General features: G+C 43.0%; 1 protein-coding gene across 1 annotated transcript in view; it reads right to left on the minus strand.

Moving 5' to 3' along the window:
* Positions 1–7,274: 7,274 nt before the first annotated feature.
* LOC306934163 (uncharacterized protein) overlaps positions 7,275–19,734 on the minus strand; it is a gene marked incomplete at its 3' end in the record, with an annotated part of 363,058 nt that continues 350,598 nt past the window's right edge. Inside the window, exons 4-5 of the mRNA XM_079516681.1 lie at positions 11,619–11,764; positions 7,275–7,382 (exon numbers count right to left, since the gene is read on the minus strand). Of these exons, the coding sequence (XP_079372807.1) occupies positions 7,275–7,382; positions 11,619–11,764 (254 nt within the window). The remainder of the gene's footprint in view (positions 7,383–11,618; positions 11,765–19,734) is intronic.

Here is a 19,734-nt window from a genome sequence, read left to right on the forward strand (position 1 = left end):
ACGACCATGCAGTCTTATGCAGAGGTGAAAATGTAATTTAGATAGCATGTTATTTAGACAGATCCTAGGTTCATTTCATGACCTGGCATCCAACAGTTTGTCTAGTTTCAATGTACAGATTATTAATTGTGTGATATTATAGTGTTTAATCTGATGCTAGGTTCATGGTTTACCTACAGTATGATCCTAGATCACTGAGACACTACACTGTCTCTATACATTTGATGAATGTGCTTACCTTGCTTACTGTGCGTTGCTCTGGATAAAGAGCGTCTGCTAAATGCCTGAATAGTAAAGTGTAAAGAGCTTGAAACTTACTGAGATCTATGTGGTCTTCAGGTTCCTGTTTAAGGTGGTCTTCAGGGTCCTGTTTAAGGTGGTCTTCAGGTTCCTGTTTAATAGAAACAGTGGTGTCTGGAGGACTGATCTTCACCTGCAGACTGGACTCCACACACTGGTCTGGAATGAAGGAATACAATAAGGACTTTAACAATGAGGACTTTGATGTGACCTGGATAAGGACTTTATATGATGGGACACGAATAATGGCTTCAATTAGGGATGTTAAACGACTCATATTTTGTGAGTCGACGTGTCGTGGCCATTTACCGACGTGTCGATAGATTTTTCTCTATTACTTTTTCAATCAGTTGACAGGAGAGCGCAACTGTGCATTGACTGCATTCCTTTAAGTGCCACAAGTTCTGCAGCTGCACTCATCATGTTTAGAATTTGCAGCAGTAGGATGACACTCTTCACTAGCCTCACGTAGTCAGACTAATCTGCCATTGCAAAAATAAATAAATAAAATCCATGCAGTGGTATTGTCTGCGAGGCTGACTCTTCACAGCCCAGCCTTCAAAATAGTGAACGGTAATTTTCACATAGGACTCTGTCGTCAACGCTGTCAGCTGCTCTAGACTAGTGCCATGCATGTCACTCGTGGCGTGCACGGTTTTGTTTACTCCCCGAATTCCAGCTTGCGCATAGTGTGTGCAGAGTGGACGGCGAAGATGATCGAGGGAGCCTATAGCTGAATTCCAAAGCCCAAAATCTTTGGCTACTCGCTCACTCACTCAGTCTCAAACTACGGTGAAATTAGTGACCAGCTGAAATATGTGACAATCGTGTTTTCATCACATAACGTCAGTGTCCGAACATAAATTATTGTGGTTTGTATATTAGCAGAGTTCAACCTAGCTGTATTTAGGCCACTTATTTAAACACTTCGATGTAAGTTGTGTGAAGTCCACAAGATGGTCGCATATTTCGGCAGGTCACCAATTTCACTGTAACACCGGCATGCTGGAGTGACCGAGTGGCCGAGATTTGGGGTATTGGGATCTGGCTTATGGCATTTCTCGAATCATCTTGGTCGTCATCTCTGCGCTCACTATGCGCAAGCAGGAAGTAAAAACCGTGCACACGACGAGACGTGCACTAGACACACACACACACACACACACACACACACACACACACACACACACACAAAGTGAGGGGGGCTCTCATCATCATACTTCGGCCAATCACAATTGGCGTCCTCACTTTTCTGTCCTCAATACGTACATTGCTCAGCCAATCAAAACATTGGTTACCAGGTCATCTCGCCCCTTTGCCAACTCGCCCCCGCGAAAAGTGAAGACGGCTCACCACAGAATTTCTAAAAGTGAAGACGGCTCGCCCCGAGCCGTGGAGAGCCCGCCCCCAAAGCGTGGAGGGGAGTAAGCCATTCATTATCCATGCATAATTTTCATTTGACCAAAAACAACAACAAACTGGTTCTAACTGATTCTAAATGTTCTCCTTTGACAAACAATGTTCTAATATGAGAAATAAGGTAAAATAAACATGAAATAAACACGGGCGAGATATCCACGCTTTGGGGCGACCGCTCTTCCCGTTGGGGCGACCGATCTTCACCGCTTGGGGCGAGTTGGAAAAGGGGCGAGCCGTCTCGTATTCCTATGGGGTGCTCATCAGCCAATCAAAACATTTCTATGGGGTACCCATTGGCACACAAAGCTGGGCATAGCGCAAGCTGGGCATAGCTGGCAAGCGCCCCTCAAAAAACGGACATATCAACGCACTGCATCATGGCTGTTGACAGCTTGCAGATCTGTTGTTTTGGGCACATAGAGGCACCACGGAGACACCAGCGCAAAATGATACATATGATGAAACATTATACATATGTGATAGTGCGTGCGTTCAGTTCACGCCGTGAGTCTAGAACCGTCAATTTTGTTGTTGTGTGCCGTTTCCTTATTTATTAGTCCCCACAGGAATCCGCGGAAAAAAGTCTTGATTCCGCGGAGAACATTCCTAATTCAGCGGACAACAATCCTTGATTCCGCAGCTTAGTTAATATTCCGCGGACAATAACTTATTTAACAGAATATTACCAGTTATCAAGCTATTTATTTTTATAATAAGTAAAATCTTTCATGAAATAGATACAATTAATTGTAATTATGGATGAGTCATAATAATCAAATATTCCAACAATCGTTTTTGGGGATCAATTATTATTATTATTAATGTTTTAATGTTCAGGAGTCAGGACATGGATTCAGTTTCAGTAGGAACCATTTACACAGATTCCGTTTCAGAAGGGACCATTTAGAGGGCGGACCGTCGTTTCGGTCCTCGCCTTATTTATGTCCCCTCAAGACCTAAATAATAAAGTGTTGTCAGACACCTCAACATGTACAAATCCTTAGTATAGTACGTAGACTACCTACTTATTACTACCTACTGGTAGTAATAAGTAACTTTGTCATGTTGTACGGACGCTCCCGGAATTTTCCCCAGTACAAAATCCTGGGGGTAAAAACGGGGGCGTCCGACTATTCCACGGACATTCTACTATTCCACGGATGGTCGAGAATTCCACGGACGGCTATGAAATCAGCGGTAAATTCTGCGATCGCGGAATCGCGGATTCCCGTGGGGACTAATTTATAACTGTCGCCACCGTGAGGCTGGAAAAAGGAAGTATGTCGTTCTGAGCGAGTCTCCTCCCTGTACCCGTCCCTAATAAGAGTCGCTGTTGTATGTTTCTCTTCTGTTTGATTTTTCCTTTGTTTAGGTTTTTTTCCCCCTTCTTTTATGTATATTTTTGAGGGGTGCCAGGCCCTCCTATGCCCAGCTTTGTGTGTACCCCATAGGGATGATTTGATTGGCTGAGCAATGTACGTATTGAGGATAAAACGTGAGGACAGAAAAGTGAGGACGTATGAAAATAAGAGCACCCCTCGCTTCACACAAGTGTGATTTTTTTAGGGGCGTTAGCCCTTCCTATATACAGCTTTTGTCCCCACACGTCTCATATTTGACATTGACAATGAAAGTAGAAATTAGGTCATGTCCCTCAAATATAACGTAAATTTGCGGCAACACAAACATTAAATGCCATTGACAATGAAGGGGAAATTTACGACATTAAGTAAATTGGCTAACCAATCACATAAATTCAGTTGTTCATGAGATGAGATCTTATGATAAGAGCGCCCCTCACTTCACACAGGTGTGATTCTTTTTTTCTTTAAGTTTACTTTTGTTGTGAAAAAGAATCAAAGGATAGGAAATTAAGCCATTGGCTTCAGGCTACACCTTTAGATCAAATCCATTTGTTGTGGAAGAAGAAATCACACATGTGTGAAGTGAGGGGCGCTCTTATCATCATACATCATTACACATCGCATTCCATGCTCAACCAATAAAATCACAAAACTACTACTACTACACAATCTGCACACAGTCTGTTGCATTGTCGTCAACTAAGAACACTGTCGGACATCATAATGTAGTTGACTTACTTTACTCTTGTTAGATTAGAACTAATAGGTGATTTAAACCAGTTGCAAAACGCATGAGAATTGTCTACTGCTTAGCCACACACACACACACACACACACACACACACACACACACACACACACACACACACACACACACACACACACACACACACACACACACACACACACACGAAATTTAACCATGTGTTAACCAACCTGCTCTGTGTAGTCTGATGTGTGGCTGTAGCATCACGTCCAGCAGTTTGTTCTGTTTCTCCAGCAGAGTTTCTAGTGTCTCCATCTCTCTCTGGAATAGGTTGCACATGAACTCTCCCACCGCGCTGAGGCGCTCCAACACAAACACTCTGACATTAAGCGTCACAATACAAACATCAACACCCCGCTGTTTGTCCAAAACACACAATATCTCCTCTCCCACCGACGTCATGTGTTCATTTATCTTCAGCCGTACAGACTCCATTTGACTCATTTTCAGGGCCGGATTTAGCCAGCCCCACTCAGGTGGGCAGACAGAATTGTAAGGTGGGCGACCCCGGACGCCCCCGGACGACCCCGGTACTGTGGGGTTCAAACCCCACAGTACCCCTGAAATGCATAGAAAACTGCTTTTTTTTGGCACAGCCAATAAAACAATTGGGGGTTCAAACCCCACAGTACCCCTGAAATGCATAGAAAACTGCTTTTTTGTATACTGTGCCAATAACATTTGGGGTTCAAAGTAAACCCACAGTACCCCTGAAATGCATAGAAAACTGCTTTTTTTTTGCACAGTTATACTGTGCTATAAAATTCCTGATATAATATCAGGAATTTCATAATATTATTATTATTATTATTACCTGTGCTTGATGCTGGTCCTGCTGCCACTTCTGCCTCCTCCTCCCCATCTGTCACTCTCTGTCATGCAACTGTATGGTCTTGGTTGTTTTTCTAACTTTGTCTTTAATGACATTATCTTCTTCAACTCTTTCCTTTCTCTTAAAGAGCTGAGCTAATGTTGGTTGCGTTGCCATTTTGCTTATATATATTTTTAGCGCATTCTTCTGCTGACTTTTTAGTTTACTTCTCAAAACAGTTGCCACCATAGAGTATATAAAAGGAGGTTGCCACCGGCATTTCATTATTAGTTTCCTGTTTTGTTTTTTTTGTTTTTTATGAACCAATCAGAACTAAGTATTGCGTTGTGCCAGTCTTGTCAGCCAACCAGAAACATGGTTTGAACGTTAGTGGATTAGAGAGCCCGCCTTCTATATCCGGTCATTTGCACGTATACCTTAGTCAGACAAACGTCCGTTTCCGTATCCGCTCTATAGCGGATTTCCAACCTGCAAAGTGAACTGGTACTGTCTGCACGGCGCTGCTGTGGGGGGGGAATGAACAGCAGCAGCAGCGATAGCCTCTGTGTTAGCAACAGTGCTAACAGATGGGCTAGGGACTGCACTCACTGCAGAGGCAACAGCAGCGATAGCCTCTGTGTTAGCAACAGTGCTAACAGATGTGCTAGGGACTGCACTCACTGCAGAGGCAGAAGCAGCACTAGGCTTGCTTTTGCTTATAGGCTTAAAGAAAGGATGCATGTCGCTCTCTTTCTTGCTACCAACAGAGTGAGCAGACGGGAGCACACAGAGAGAGTGATTGTGTGAGATAAAGTTTATTTAGAAAATAATCACTGAAACGTATTTTCTCATTGTCTGTGTTTGAGCATGTAGAACTCCTGATTCGTGGATCTGTTGCTGGAGGCGTGGTTATGTGTAGGGGTTTTTCGAGGCAGCTCATTCTCCTCAGTGTGTGCCCTGTGTTGTGTTCTGAACACTTCTCTGTTGTGCTAATTTTGCTAGACGTCGGGTCCCTCCGCCTCGCTACCGAGACACAACTTTTGCGGTATGCGTTCATTGTTGGGTCTAAAAATGCTGCGCAGTGCCCACCCAATCAGAAACGGTACAGATATTTCATGATATTTTTTATAGGCAAAAAAATAAAGGATCCCCATAACTTTTGATTGGTTGGGCAGGACGCACGTTTGGGTGGGCTGTGCCCACCCCTGCCCCCCCCTAGAACCGGCCCTGCTCATTTTACCTCCTTTAGGAGACATTTTCACCAACTGTAATATACTAATATAATGTGTAAAGCTCTCGGTTACTACTGTAATATACTAATCATGTGTAAAATTTATTTTGTTCTTACGAGGATCACAAACAAAGAGCTCCCACAACTTTCCGCCTCGCCGATTCCCCCATTACGGATGAAAATAAAACACACATTTACTTCCTTGTCAACGTGTCACTTCTTCTTCTTCTTCTTTTAGGGTTTCCGGCAGTGTAGACGCTACTAGGCGTATTACTGCCCTCCACAGTTCGGTGCTCTATATCCTCTTATAGCCACTGTAAAGTTAGAATAATTCCCCTCTTTGTACACCAGAAAGTGACGTGCCCCCATTCCCTCATTATTCTTCCCTTTATTGCCTTTCACCCGGGCCCAGTTGCCTGGGTAGGGCGAATCCTTCCCTCAGGGTGTTGTCCAGTTCTTCTCCAGTTACATCCATCACATTCAGGAACCTCCTGGCTGCGTCTAGCACCATCTTGATTCTCTCAGATTTTGTTTTGATATCCGCCGCACAGTTAATGACCATCGCCACGAATGCTAGGAATTGTCTCTTGTCCATGAATAGCACGTTCTTATCTGCCGACCTTTCTGTGTTCTCCCCTTCTGGATGTGCTGGTTGTGGCGCTGTCACTCTCTCGTTCACTCTCTTAACCGCTTCCGCGTACGACATTCCCCTGGATTCTTCTCTCATTCTCTTCACCTTAACCTCCGTCTCTTTCCTTGGGCACTGTGGTGCCCCTGCATAGTGCTCACCACTGCAGTGAAAACACCTAACTCCTTCCTCTTGTTCTTTACACCCTCCCTCACAATTGTCTTTCCCACACCTCCCACATCTTCTGATTCCCCCACACACCGCAGCAACATGCCCGTACTCCTGGCATTTGAAGCACCTCAGTGGCGCCCTTTCGAATGGCCTAACCCTGTAACACAAATAGTCAACATATATTCTCTCTGGCAAAGCACTTCCCTCGAACGTCAGTCGCACTGACTTCGTTTCCTCCCGCTCTCCTTCTCGGTACCTGCTTAGCCTTCTTACTTCATTTATCCCCCCCACCTCAAGGAATACCTTTGTGTCCGTTGTCAGAGGGACCCCACTGATTACTCCCCTCCTTATTTCTCTTTCTCCTAGCCCGAAGCACCTTACTGGGCACCCCTCAAAGTCGACCATCTTTACTGCCCTTCCCTTCTGGTCCTTATCCCTGCACTCAATGATGACCATCCCAGTCCTTGTTACCCTTACCAACTTCACCTTCCCAATTTGTCTCTCTACAAACTGCCCCACTTCACTTGCATTGCTAAAGACGCCATCCTTCTGTCCTTCAGCAATCATCCCCACAGCAAACTTTTCTATTCCCCCGACTGACCCACTTGACTCGCTCTCTTTCTGTTGCTCTTCACTTCCCGAGCTATTCTTGTCAACTCCTCTCTTGTCTTCTTCCATTCCCCTTCTTCTTTCTAGGGAAAACACAGGGAGGTGCAAGGAGTCTAGGGAAAAGATACAATGAGAAACGGTAAAAGATTGATATTATTATTATTTGTTTCAAGCAGAGTTTCCTCTGTTACATGCAAAGCTAGTGCACACAGTAGGTCTCAGGTGCAGTTCTCAACCATGGAAAATAAAGTATTCACTATTCACATCGGTTAAAAAAGCGTGGCTGTTTTTTATTGCGCTCTAAATTCCCTAATGAATGATGGAAACACTGATGGATCAGATGTTTTAACTGAACCCTAGTCCGATTAATGGTACATTCAGATTGATCTAGGAGTCAACACATCGATGCAAATCACATTGTTAATGTTAAAACCGATTACCGATTCACCGGTTCATCTTCACATCCTTAGTACCGACACACTTTCACCCGATGATAGCTCCACAAGAGTGGATCTCAGAATCCTTAGATTTAACCCTTCAGACTCCATCTTAGCCGTAGCACATGACTAGTCTTTACCACCATGCAGTCTTATGCAGAGGTTAAAATGTAATTTAGATAGCATGTTATTTAGACAGATGCTGGGTTAATTTATTGACCTGGCATCATACAGTTTGTCTAGTTTCAATGTACAGATTATTTATTAGTGTGACCACACTAGTTATTGTCACACTTTATTATTCTTCCGGATGCAACAGGGTGCTGGCAAGGAATTTAAGTTTAGATATTATGACTACGCCACCTTGAATGATCAAGGAAATTAATACATGTCCGGTAAATCGGGTTCCCCACATAAACAAGTTTGAGACAAGGGCTTGAGACAAGTTCCCCCAACCACAAGGAGGTGTTTTATTAACCTTACAATGTAAAACACTTTATATTTATTATATTTCCTAATTAAAAGCATGTGAATTACAAAAGCCACAATGTACAAGATAATTGAATGTTACAACCTCCTAATATATAACAATATATTCACAATAAAACAAACCCACTGCATTCAAGGCCAATGGGCCAGGGGAGGCAACAGTCGACCAACCAACAAGGGGAGTTAAACTAGGAGCTAACCTTACCCAAACTGACAACCAAAGGACATAAACTAAACACACAAACTTCAACACAAAAGCATGCCGGAGAAAGAGCGACACCGTGCAGAGAGGTGCTCGCGTTCACACAAAGGTCAACCTTACTATGTCATGGGTAATAGTGATCCTATGTGCACCCCTGTAACTGGTCGGCTGCACCCCTCGGCCCCAGTTGACTCCGGGATGGCAGTACAGTCCGTCACAGTGTTGGGGAGAAAACAAACAAAACCAGGTATTGACAGAAGAAATGGCTCAATAAACAATAAAAACAAACAATAAAACTCAGGCCAAATAAAACAGCAGTGGTGATAACTACGGAAGTAGAGACAGACATTTAGTAAGAATAGGAAAATAAATAAACTAAATAAACACCACAACAAATAATTTACAGTATATACCTTGGCTTGTCTGTGTTCTTTCACATTATCCCTCTTGGAACATGGACTCGTCACTTCAGGACTCGAGACACATGACCTCAACCTGGGAGTAACAAAATGATTAAATACTACTTAATACAATTATCAAAAATAACCATGCATCAATGTTGCTCACGAGTCAGGGAAAGATAAGAACACAAAACAATGAGACCCAGGTCGGAAGACCCACAGCCAGGCCAGCAACAACAAGAGCCTATGTTTGGTAGACTGGCTACAGATACTCACTCTGATTGACAATGAGGAAGTGCCAGTGCAGGCATTGTATGGTGGCCCCTGAGGCTCAACTCTGCCTGGCTACACGGAGTAACCAACCTAACTTCCGCTAGGAAGTCAGGTTTGCCGAGCTTTGCATAACGTTTGTAGTAGCTAATTGGCTGTTGTTGGTTACATAACCAATCTATGTTTTACAATCGTTTATAAAGACATGAATTCCCTTGCAGGGGCAGCAGACCAAACAATCAAGCGTCATAGAAAATTTCAAATTACTTTTCAAGAGAGTCCAGGAAAAAAGAGGTTGTAGCAAAGAGTCAAAAGACCAATTATTCAAGCGTTACAGAATTTCCAAATCACTTAAAAGATCTGAAGGACACATCGACCAACACAGGGCTAAACAAGGGAAAACATTGATCCAGGCACAAAACAACAGACCCATCCGCCGTAAGCGTCTGAAAGATTCTAGACAGGATTAGATTCAGGGTTGGGGACAGTTTCTAAATGTATACGGGCGCGTTCGTCATGCAGTCCCACATGCTACCGCTCTTCATTTCATTGTCAAAGTATTTGTATACTATGTGCAGTGACAATAAATTGAATCTAATCTAATCTAATCTAATCTACCGCTCGAACATGAATTATTTAGACTAGAGTGGACCCTGGGTTAGGTCGCAAATGCAAAAAATATAACCGTTTGTTGCAAAAACATGATTTTTAGAGGATATATCCCCTCCGACTTACTTACGCATGATCACAGGAGTAACATGACATTGTAATTGGTTGACAATATTAGTGGGATGTAAGCGACTACGGCAACCACACTTTGCAATTTTTCAAAATTGCGACTTTTCTAGTTGTGTGTTATTATTAGTGGTGGGCATAGATTAATTTTTTTAATCGCGATTAATCGCACTGCAATCCTGGAGTTAATCGCGATTAATCACGATTAAAATGCCTCATTTGAAGTCTGCCAAAGTCATTCAAAATATGTGTGCGCTACAATATCCAGAAGTAAGTCCTTGAGAATGCATTTCTCAGGCCAGGTGGCCCATTAGACCATGAAGGTGCCCTAATTATGGATATTAACAATACAACTAGCCTATTAATACCTTATATTTCATATTGTGAGTTTGTGGAACTGTTCACAGTGTTGCCAAGTCTAGTCATTATAAGCTACTTTGGACTTGTTTATCTGTAAAGTTTCTTTAAAATATTGGTGGTCTCTGAGATGAAAATGTTTGAGAACCTCTGCTCTAAAACAACATTGCTATATTTGCTAATTTTAAACTTATTTTCTGACTTTTTAGGATTTTCTGACTTGTTAACATTTTCATTGTCCTGGTTGCTTGTTTCTCTCTCAGTCACGAAATGTGGCAACCGTCAAAAGCTAGTCCGGACCTAGAGTTTGTTTTGGTTGTGATTGATTGATTGATTGATTGAAGAATTTATTAACAGTTTGCAGAATTACAGTACATTTCAAGCACAAACTCAATACAAAGGCCACAGGCCATGACAACATTCCCTCCAAATTTCTCAGAGACTCAGCCATCTCTATAGCTCAAATCATCACCCACATAGTAAACCATGGATGATGGCATCTGATGCTACCGCACAGACCACACAGACTACCGCGGAGGCGCGGACCCCACGCAGACTATCGCGGACCCCCGCGCCGACCTCCGCGGGGGTCCGCGCCGACCTCCGCGGGGGTCCGCGCCAACCAACTGCGGGGGTCCGCGCCGACCTCCACGGGGGTCCGCGCCAACCAACTGCGGGAGTCTGTGTGGGGGTCCGCGGATAAGGGGGGTCCCCGCGGAGGTCAGCACGGGGTAGTCTAGTCCATTTGTACAGATTTGTAGTTTATTTTTAGAAAGTGGTCCTTTGGTTCCATTTGAAGTAGGCTAAGGCTACACTCACAGTTACAGAGACCCAGCTCCCAGACCCAACTTTGAGAATAGATTAACGGCGATATTTTTTTTTATCGCGCGATAAGAGTCTCGCGTTAACGCAGCACGTTAACGCCGATAACGGCCCAGCATTATTTTTAACATATTAAATCCCTGTTTATAGGCATTTTAGCTCATTTTAGCAACCGTGGACGCCATCTTGAATACGATGCCTTTCTGGTTGTTCGTTTTTCCTAAAATTTTAGTATGTTATTTAACACACCCAATAGTAACAGAATCCATTGAAAATCTATTTTATCAATTATTTTGGTTTACAACCATAGCTATACGTATCTAATATTTGAGTCTGTGCAAACAGCCCACTAGGGGGCGCAACCAACGAGTTTGCACAGCTTTTTGAAAGCCTTATACCCATACCTAACACTACGCCAACATTCAAAAACTAGTCACCAAGAGCCAAATTATGGTGATTTCTTACGAGTTTGCCCCCAGCTACTATACATGTGATGAATGTGCTTACCTTGCTTACTGTAAATTGCTCTGGATGAAGAGCGTCTGCTAAATGCCTAAATAGTAAACTGTAAAGAGATGGAAACTTACTGAGATCTATGTGGTCTACAAATTCCTGTTTAAGGTGGTCTTCAGGTTCCTGTTTAAGGTGGTCTTCAGGTTCCTGTTTAAGGTGGTCTTCAGATTCCTGTGTAATAGAAACAGTGGTGGATGGAGGACTGATCTTCACCTGCAGACTGGACTCCACACACTGGTCTGGAATTAAGGAATACAATAAGGACTTTGATGTGACCTGGATAATGACTTTATATGATGGGACACGAATAATGGTTTAAATTAGGGATGTTAAATGACTCATATTTGGTGAGTCGACTTGTCGTAGCCGATCGATTTGACTGTTTTAATTTTTCAATAAGTTGACAGGAGAGCACAAATGTGCATCGACTGCACGGCCCCAATGTTAATACAAAATCACACCTGTGTGAACTGACCCACAGGAACGCGCCCAGGGTGGCGGGCCGGAAACGGTCGATAAATGACAGAGTTACTGTGTGGTGATCCTCGGGGGTCCCTCTACTCTACTGTACTGTCACACCCCAAATCATCATATACACAGTTAATATGTGACACTTGGTGGTGAAAACCAACCAAACGCTATTTTTGTGCTCAGACGGACCCAGCCAGCCAGCCAGCCAGGGACCTATATTTTCACATAGGACTCTGTCGTCAACGCTGTCAGCTGCTCTTGTGCAATGCATGTCACTCGTCGTGTGCGCCGTTTTGTTTACTCCCAGACTCCCTGTGTGCAGAGTTGACGGCCAAGGTGATCGAGGGGTAAAGGCTTCCATGAGCCTATGGCACTTCTCGAATCATTGGTCATCGTCTCTGTGCACACTATGTGCAAGCATGACGTAAAAAACGCACACACGGCGAGAGACGTGCACTAGACTAGAGCAGCACAGAGACGGACACACACACGCACACGCACACAGTACGTTCCCTCTACCATTTGGAAAACATCTGATCTTTTTGAGTGGTGCAACCACTCCTATAGACAGCTGTATGTCTCCCTGGCTGGCTGGCTGTGTTTTTTTGGTTTTCACCACGGGTCAAGCTGGAATGACCCCGAGTGAGCGAGTGGCCGAGATTTTGGGTATTGGAATTTAGCTTTAGGGTTCAGCATTGGTGAACTATGACCCGGCAGCGATAGGCACTAGCCAATGGGAGGACAGATACACCCTGTGTTCACTCCACTGGGTGGGGTTTCATTCAGTGTTCCACCAGCACTCCAAATGCAAGGCAGACGATCCAGAGCAAAAACAACACATGCACTCGGATTTCAATAAATGTAAACCTCTTTATTTGTGGTGAATGGCCTGAAATACCTAGCACTGTTTACCCCATCCGGATAGCTTAGGTTAAAACAAAACCAATAAAAATCATCAGGAAGTTATGCACAACTTTCACACAAGGGCTCATAGGACACTGGAAACAGGTGGATACAGGGGGATTATACTGATGGCCATGCCCTCTGGTTCAACTAGTTATTTCCCCTTGCTGTATGAGTCCTCATGTGTCTTTTTAGGGTACTCAACTGACCAAAGGCTTTGCTACAAACATTACAAGTGAAGGGCTTTTCTCCGGTATGAGTTCTCATGTGTGTTTTTAGATTACTCAACTGATTAAAGGCTTTGCTACAAACTTTACAAGTGAAGGGCTTTTCTCCGGTATGAGTTCTCATGTGTTTTTTCAGAGTAGCCAACTCACAATAGGCTTTGCTACAAACTTTACAAGTGAAGGGCTTTTCTCCGGTATGAGTCCTCATGTGTCTTTTTAGAGTACTCGACCCTCTAAAGGCTTTGCTACAAACATTACAAGTGAAGGGCTTTTCTCCGGTATGAGTCCTCATGTGTGTTTTTAGAGTACTAAACTGATTAAAGGCTTTGCTACAAACTTTACAAGTGAAGGGCTTTTCTCCGGTATGAGTTCTCATGTGTTTTTTTAGAGTAGCCAACTCACAATAGGCATTGCTACAAACTTTACAAGTGAAGGGCTTTTCTCCGGTATGAGTCATCATGTGTCTTTTTAGAGTACCACTGTCTCGAAAGCCTTTGCTACAAACTGTACAAGTAACTGGCTTTTCTCCTGTATGAGTCGTCATGTGTGCTTTTAGATGACTCTTTTGACGAAAGACTTTTCTACAAACAGAACAAGTAAATGTGTTTTCCCCTGTATGGGTCGTCATGTGTACTTTTAGACTTCCCTCATGATTAAACATTTTGTAACACACTGCACAACTAAAACCTTTCTTCCCTGTGCTACTCTGCATGGAGTGAGTTTCTATCGATGGTTTCAGGTCCCAGGACATCTTGTTGCTCAAAGGCAATCTCTGTCCTTCCACACGTTGTGTCTTGTGTGACTTCAGTGTGTTTAAAGGTGACTGATCTACACTGGGCTGCCACTCAACACAGTCTTCAGTGATGTCAGATTCAGAACAGTGTGAAGAGAGGAGCTGCTCATCACTAGCTGGTTGTGATGTTCCACAGTCCTCTACATCAGCTTGTGTTTTCATGTGTTCAGTTGAGGTGCTGGCTACAGGCTCTGTGTCCCTGTTCTCGCCATCATCATCATGTTCAGTTTTCACTGCTAGTAATGTCAGCATTGGCCTATCAACCTCTTCTGGTCTTTGAAGTAGCTCATCCTGCTCATCTTTAATGTGTGGAGGCTCTGGTTCCTCCTGGACCAGACTGGAGCTCCTCTCCTCTTCAGAGGAAACCTCCTCTTTACACACAGGGAGGTGCAGGATGTCTAGGGAAAACACAGGGAGGTGCAGGGAGTCTAGGGAAAAGACAGGGAGGTGCAGGGAAAAGACACAATGAGAAACGGTAAAAGTTTGATTTTTTTCATGCAGTGTTTCCTCTGTTACATGAAAAGCTAGTGCACACAGTAGTGCTCAGGTGCAGTTCTCAACAATGGAAAAAAAAGTATTCACACCGGTTAAAAAATCTCAGCTGTTTTTATTGCGCTCTAAATTCCCTAATGAATGATGGAAACACTGATGGACCAGATTACTGATGTTTTAACTGAACCCTAGTCCGATTCATGGTACATTCAGATTAATCTAGTCCGATTAATGGTACATTCAGATTGATCTAGTCCGATTATTGGTACATTAAGATTGATCCAGGAGTCAACGCATAGATGCAAATCACATTGTTAATGTTAAAACCGATTACCGATTAATCGGTTCATCTTCACATCCTTAGTACCGACACACTTTCACCCCTGATGATAGCTCCACAAGAGATCAGAATAACTCACCCCTTCAGACTCCACTTTAGCCATAGCACATGACTAGTCTTTACGACCATGCAGTCTTATGCAGAGGTTAAAATGTAATTGCAAATGTAGTGAGCGATTACTATAGAAGCCTGCCTGGCTTGTCTGTCTGTCACGCTGTAACACCACCTGCCCGCCACCAGAGGGTGCAACTGTATCACACACAACAACACACACACGCACGCACACACACGCACACTTTAACACACACAAACTTTAACACACACACACTCTAAAAAGTTCACGCGTCTTACTTGTTTAGATAGCATGTTATTTAGACGAATGCTGGGTTCATTTGTTGACCTGGCATCCTATAGTTTGTCTAGTTTCAATGTACAGATTATTTATTGTGTGATATTATAGTGTTTAGACTTACGCTAGGTTCATGGTTTACCTACAGTATGATGCTAGATCACTGAGACACTACGCTGTCTCTATACATTTGATGAATGTGCTTACCTTGCTTACTGTAAGTTGCTCTGGACAAAGAGCATCTGCTAAATGCCTAAATAGTAAAGTGTAAAGAGCTTGAAACTTACTGAGATCTATGTGGTCTTCAGGTTCCTGTTTAAGGTGGTCTTCAGGTTCCTGTTTAAGGTGGTCTTCAGGTGGTTCCTGTTTAATAGAAACAGTGGTGTCTGGAGGACTGATCTTCACCTGCAGACTGGACTCCACACACTGGTCTGGAATGAAGGAATACAATAAGGACTTTAACAATGAGGACTTTGATGTGACATTTATGATGGGACACGAATAATGGCTTCAATTAGGGATGTTAAACGACTCATATTTGGCGAGTCGGCGTGTCGTGGCCATTTACAGACGTGTCGGTCTATTTTACTGTTTTACTTTTTCAATCAGTTGACAGGAGAGCACAGTTTTGGTGCAAAACTGTGTGGGGGTCCCCGGAACTTCCAGACCGTGGCAGGCCGGTTCCGGCAAGCCGCCCCGCGTCCGAAATGGTCGAGAAATGACAGAGTTACCGTGTGGGGGTCATTGAACTGTACTGTACTGCACTGGACTGCACTGCACTGCACTGCACTGCCACACCCGAAATCATCATATATACAGTTAATATGTGACACAAAAAAATCCATGCAGTGGTATTGTCTGCGAGGCTTTCTCCACCAAGTGTCACATTGCGCAGCCAGCCCCACACACACACACACACACACACACACACACACACACACACACACACACACACACACACACACACACACACACACACACACACACACACACACACACACAGTTGCACCACTCAAAAAATGTCGAAAATGGAAAATCTATATTCCATCTCTGTACTATCTTTGACTCGTTTGTCTGTCGCTCTAATTTAGCTATGGGTCGACAGGGATTATTATTCATTGTTAGAAAATGTTCGGGTGGTCTGATCTCCGCCTCGATCCCCTCACGTCAAAACAGTTCTCAATGTTTACAACTTGAATTGATGAGAAGACATGTGGACATGGAACCAGAGAGAGGGAAAAACACCACAAGAGTGAACTGACGAGACACACGTGTGTTCTCTCCTCAGTGAATAAATCGTGATCAAACACACGTGTGTTCTCCCCTCAGTGAATAAATAGTGATCAGACACATGTGTTCTCTCCTCAGTGAATACATAGTGATCATTCACTGAGGAGAGAACACACGTGTGTCTGATCACTATGTATTCACTGAGGACACACGTGTGTTCTCTCCTCAGTGAATGAATGTTATGTTGCAAACAGATCATGATACGCATCGTCTAGTAGTCGGCGTGTTGTTAGCTGAGGAAGGCCAACCAGGTCGAAACGCGTACGTTGTTCACTCTCGTCAGAGGTAAATAAAATCATGCAAAAAGGACACGTAATGAGTGTTGGCATTTTCTTCATTTTGGCGTGTTGTTTCACACAAACCATGAAAGCTGGGCATAGGAAGGCCTTGTGTCCCTCGAATCCACGCAATGTTCTTTTCTATGGCCAAAAATAAACTACTACTACACAATCTGCATGCAGTGTCTGTTGCATTGTCGTCAACTAAGAACACTCAACTAAGAACACTGACGTCATAATGTAGTTGACTTACTTTACTCTTGTTAGATTAGAATTAATAGGTGATTTAAAACAGTTGGAAAAACTCATGAGAATCGTCCACCACACACACACACACGAAATGTAACCATGTTTACCAACCTGCTCTGTGTAGTCTGATGTGTGGCTGTTGCATCACGTCCAGCAGTTTGTTCTGTTTCTCCAGCAGAGTTTCTAGTGTCTCCATCTCTCTCTGGAAGAGGTTGTACATGAACTCTCCCACCGCGCTGAGGCGCTCCAACACAAACACTCTGACATTAAGCGTCACCCTACAAACATCAACACCACGCTGTTTGTCCAAAACACACAATATCTCCTCTCCCACCGATGTCATGTGTTCATTTATCTTCAGCCGCACATACTGACTACTTTTACCTCCTTTAGGAGACATTTTCACATGTGTAAAGCTCTCGGTTCCTACTGTAATATAGACTACTAATAATGTGTAAAATGTGTCTTTTCTTACGTCGAGGATCACAAACAAAAAGGTTCCACAACTTTCCGCCTCTCCGATTCCGCCATTACGGTTGAAAACAAAACCAGTGACCACATACATTTACTTCCGTGTCAACGTGTAGAGCAAGCGCAGCAAAGGATGCAGGCGCTGCTGCCTGTCGCCACCTGGTGGAGGACGTGTGTAACTGTTACTGAATACAAGGATGGTGATTGGTGATTGGAATTCTTTATAGGAATAATAACCCCTTATGTCTTTTTCGAGAAGGTCCTAGACACAATACAATGTTTACACTTTAACAACGTAAAGGAATAGAAACAAATAACACAGAAACTACAACAACCAAATCAACCAAACATTAACAAATAGACCTATAGGCCTACAAATCATTGGGTTATCACTGGCACAAGTGTGAGAGAGAGTATATTTATTTTAAAATAAAATAGAATATCTGTATACAAATTGCATTATCTTCTTTCTTTCTTTCTTTCTTTTCTTTTTCTTTCTTTTCTTTTTTTCCCAACCCAGGTTCATGTTTTAGGTTATTAGAGACATTTTAAGTATTTTACTTTACTTACTTTCATTTTAGCGATTTAAGCTATTTTTGACAGGGGGCGGGGCATTCGAACAAGTGGCTAAATGTTTTTTTTGCTATTGTCCTACCACAGGGGTTCTCAACGTTTTTGGCCGGGGACCCCCAAAAATGTGTTGGCAACGTCTCGGGACCCCCCCGACCCCCAATATAAATTGACTGCTACATTAACCTTAATAATAGAGACAATAGGCCTACACCATAAATAAACCAGATATAATCATTAGGGAAGGTGTATGCATGTACTATGTGTACTATATGTAAACTCTTCATTTCCATTTTCCAGCCATTCAGTTGCAAAAACATTATAATATTTTATTTAACTACAAATTCCACGACCCCAAATGAAACAGCGGCCCCACTTATGGTCCGTTTCAACTGTGTACTGCAGCTGGCAATGCAATCTTTATGAGAGGCATCATAAAATACCCTAATTTCACTGGTTCATTACTGAGGCTGTAGCGATTTTTTTTGTGTTCTAATAAAGTGTCCCATATGTTTGATTTGTCCTTTTCAATGTCACATACCTGCCATCTCAATATACATCCCACAATGTACTATAATATACTCCACCATATAAAATTAAAGTATATGGTTAAAATCCAAAATAATTGGCATCTTGAAAACGATGCCTTTCCAGAAGTTATTTTTCCCCAATTTTTTTGTATGTTACTTAGCACACCCAATACTAATATAATACATTGGAAAATCTCTTATCAATTATTTTGATTTGTAACCATATACTAATCAATTTAATATTAGATTCATCGCAAACAGACCACTAGGGGGCGAGCCCAACTCGTTTGCGATGGTTTTTGAAAACCTTATAACCATGCCTACCACCATGCCACAAATCAAAAACTTGTCACCAAGTGCACAATTTTAACAAATTGGGACCCAGCTAGATTGACAATTTTACAAATTACAATTTAGGCATTTGGTGAATGGGACTTAATCCATTGCGACTGAATATCTTTAAAAGGTACAGCCAGTACAACAGGTTAAAAACATGGCAAATGGACGGCACACGACAAGCCAGAGGTTTGTTGTGTCCACATGAACACATTCACTGCCATTGATGTGCCTGCGGACGTCATCCCAAATCCGGGTGCATGCGTTTGGTCTGACGTACTAACAGTCCGACAGGCATTAGTCCAACATCCTAAACCCCAACCTAAACCGAACCTCACAGGGAAGCCACGGGTGAGTTTTAACCGGCCACGCATGTGTCTTAACACATTCAGGACGGGAACACCTTTCAGTGTTTTAAGGATTAGGTTATACTTTAGCTATTGAAAAATAACAGATCTACAAGCTCGTAGCGCGGAAAAATCGTGAAAATGTAGCGCAAATCTTTAAATAGGCCTATATTCTTTCAGAGCGAACGTTTTTAACTCAAATCTTTGCTTCTGAAGGGGTCCCTATAGAAAAACATATTTTCAGATGGGGGCCCACGGCCAAATAGAAATAATTCTGGGGGTCCTTAGCATGAAAAAGGTTGAGAACCACTGACATAGAAACACAGAAATAGAAACGAAATATAGAAATAGAAACGTTTTTCAGAAAACTTTTAGTATTTAGAAGAGATTTTTTTAGAATCGGCCTCAGTCCTAAATGGGTTAACCAGCAATGCATGTTGGGAGCCACGGACTAATGCCTGTCGGACTGTTAGTATCTCTGAACAACGTATGCGCCAACCCAAATACAACACTTATAAGAAGGTCCATTCCCCACGCTACAAGTTAATACGCATGCACTGGTG

This window comes from Electrona antarctica (genome assembly GCF_951216825.1).
Source record: "Electrona antarctica genome assembly, chromosome: 2".
Taxonomy (NCBI): Eukaryota; Metazoa; Chordata; class Actinopteri; order Myctophiformes; family Myctophidae; genus Electrona; species Electrona antarctica.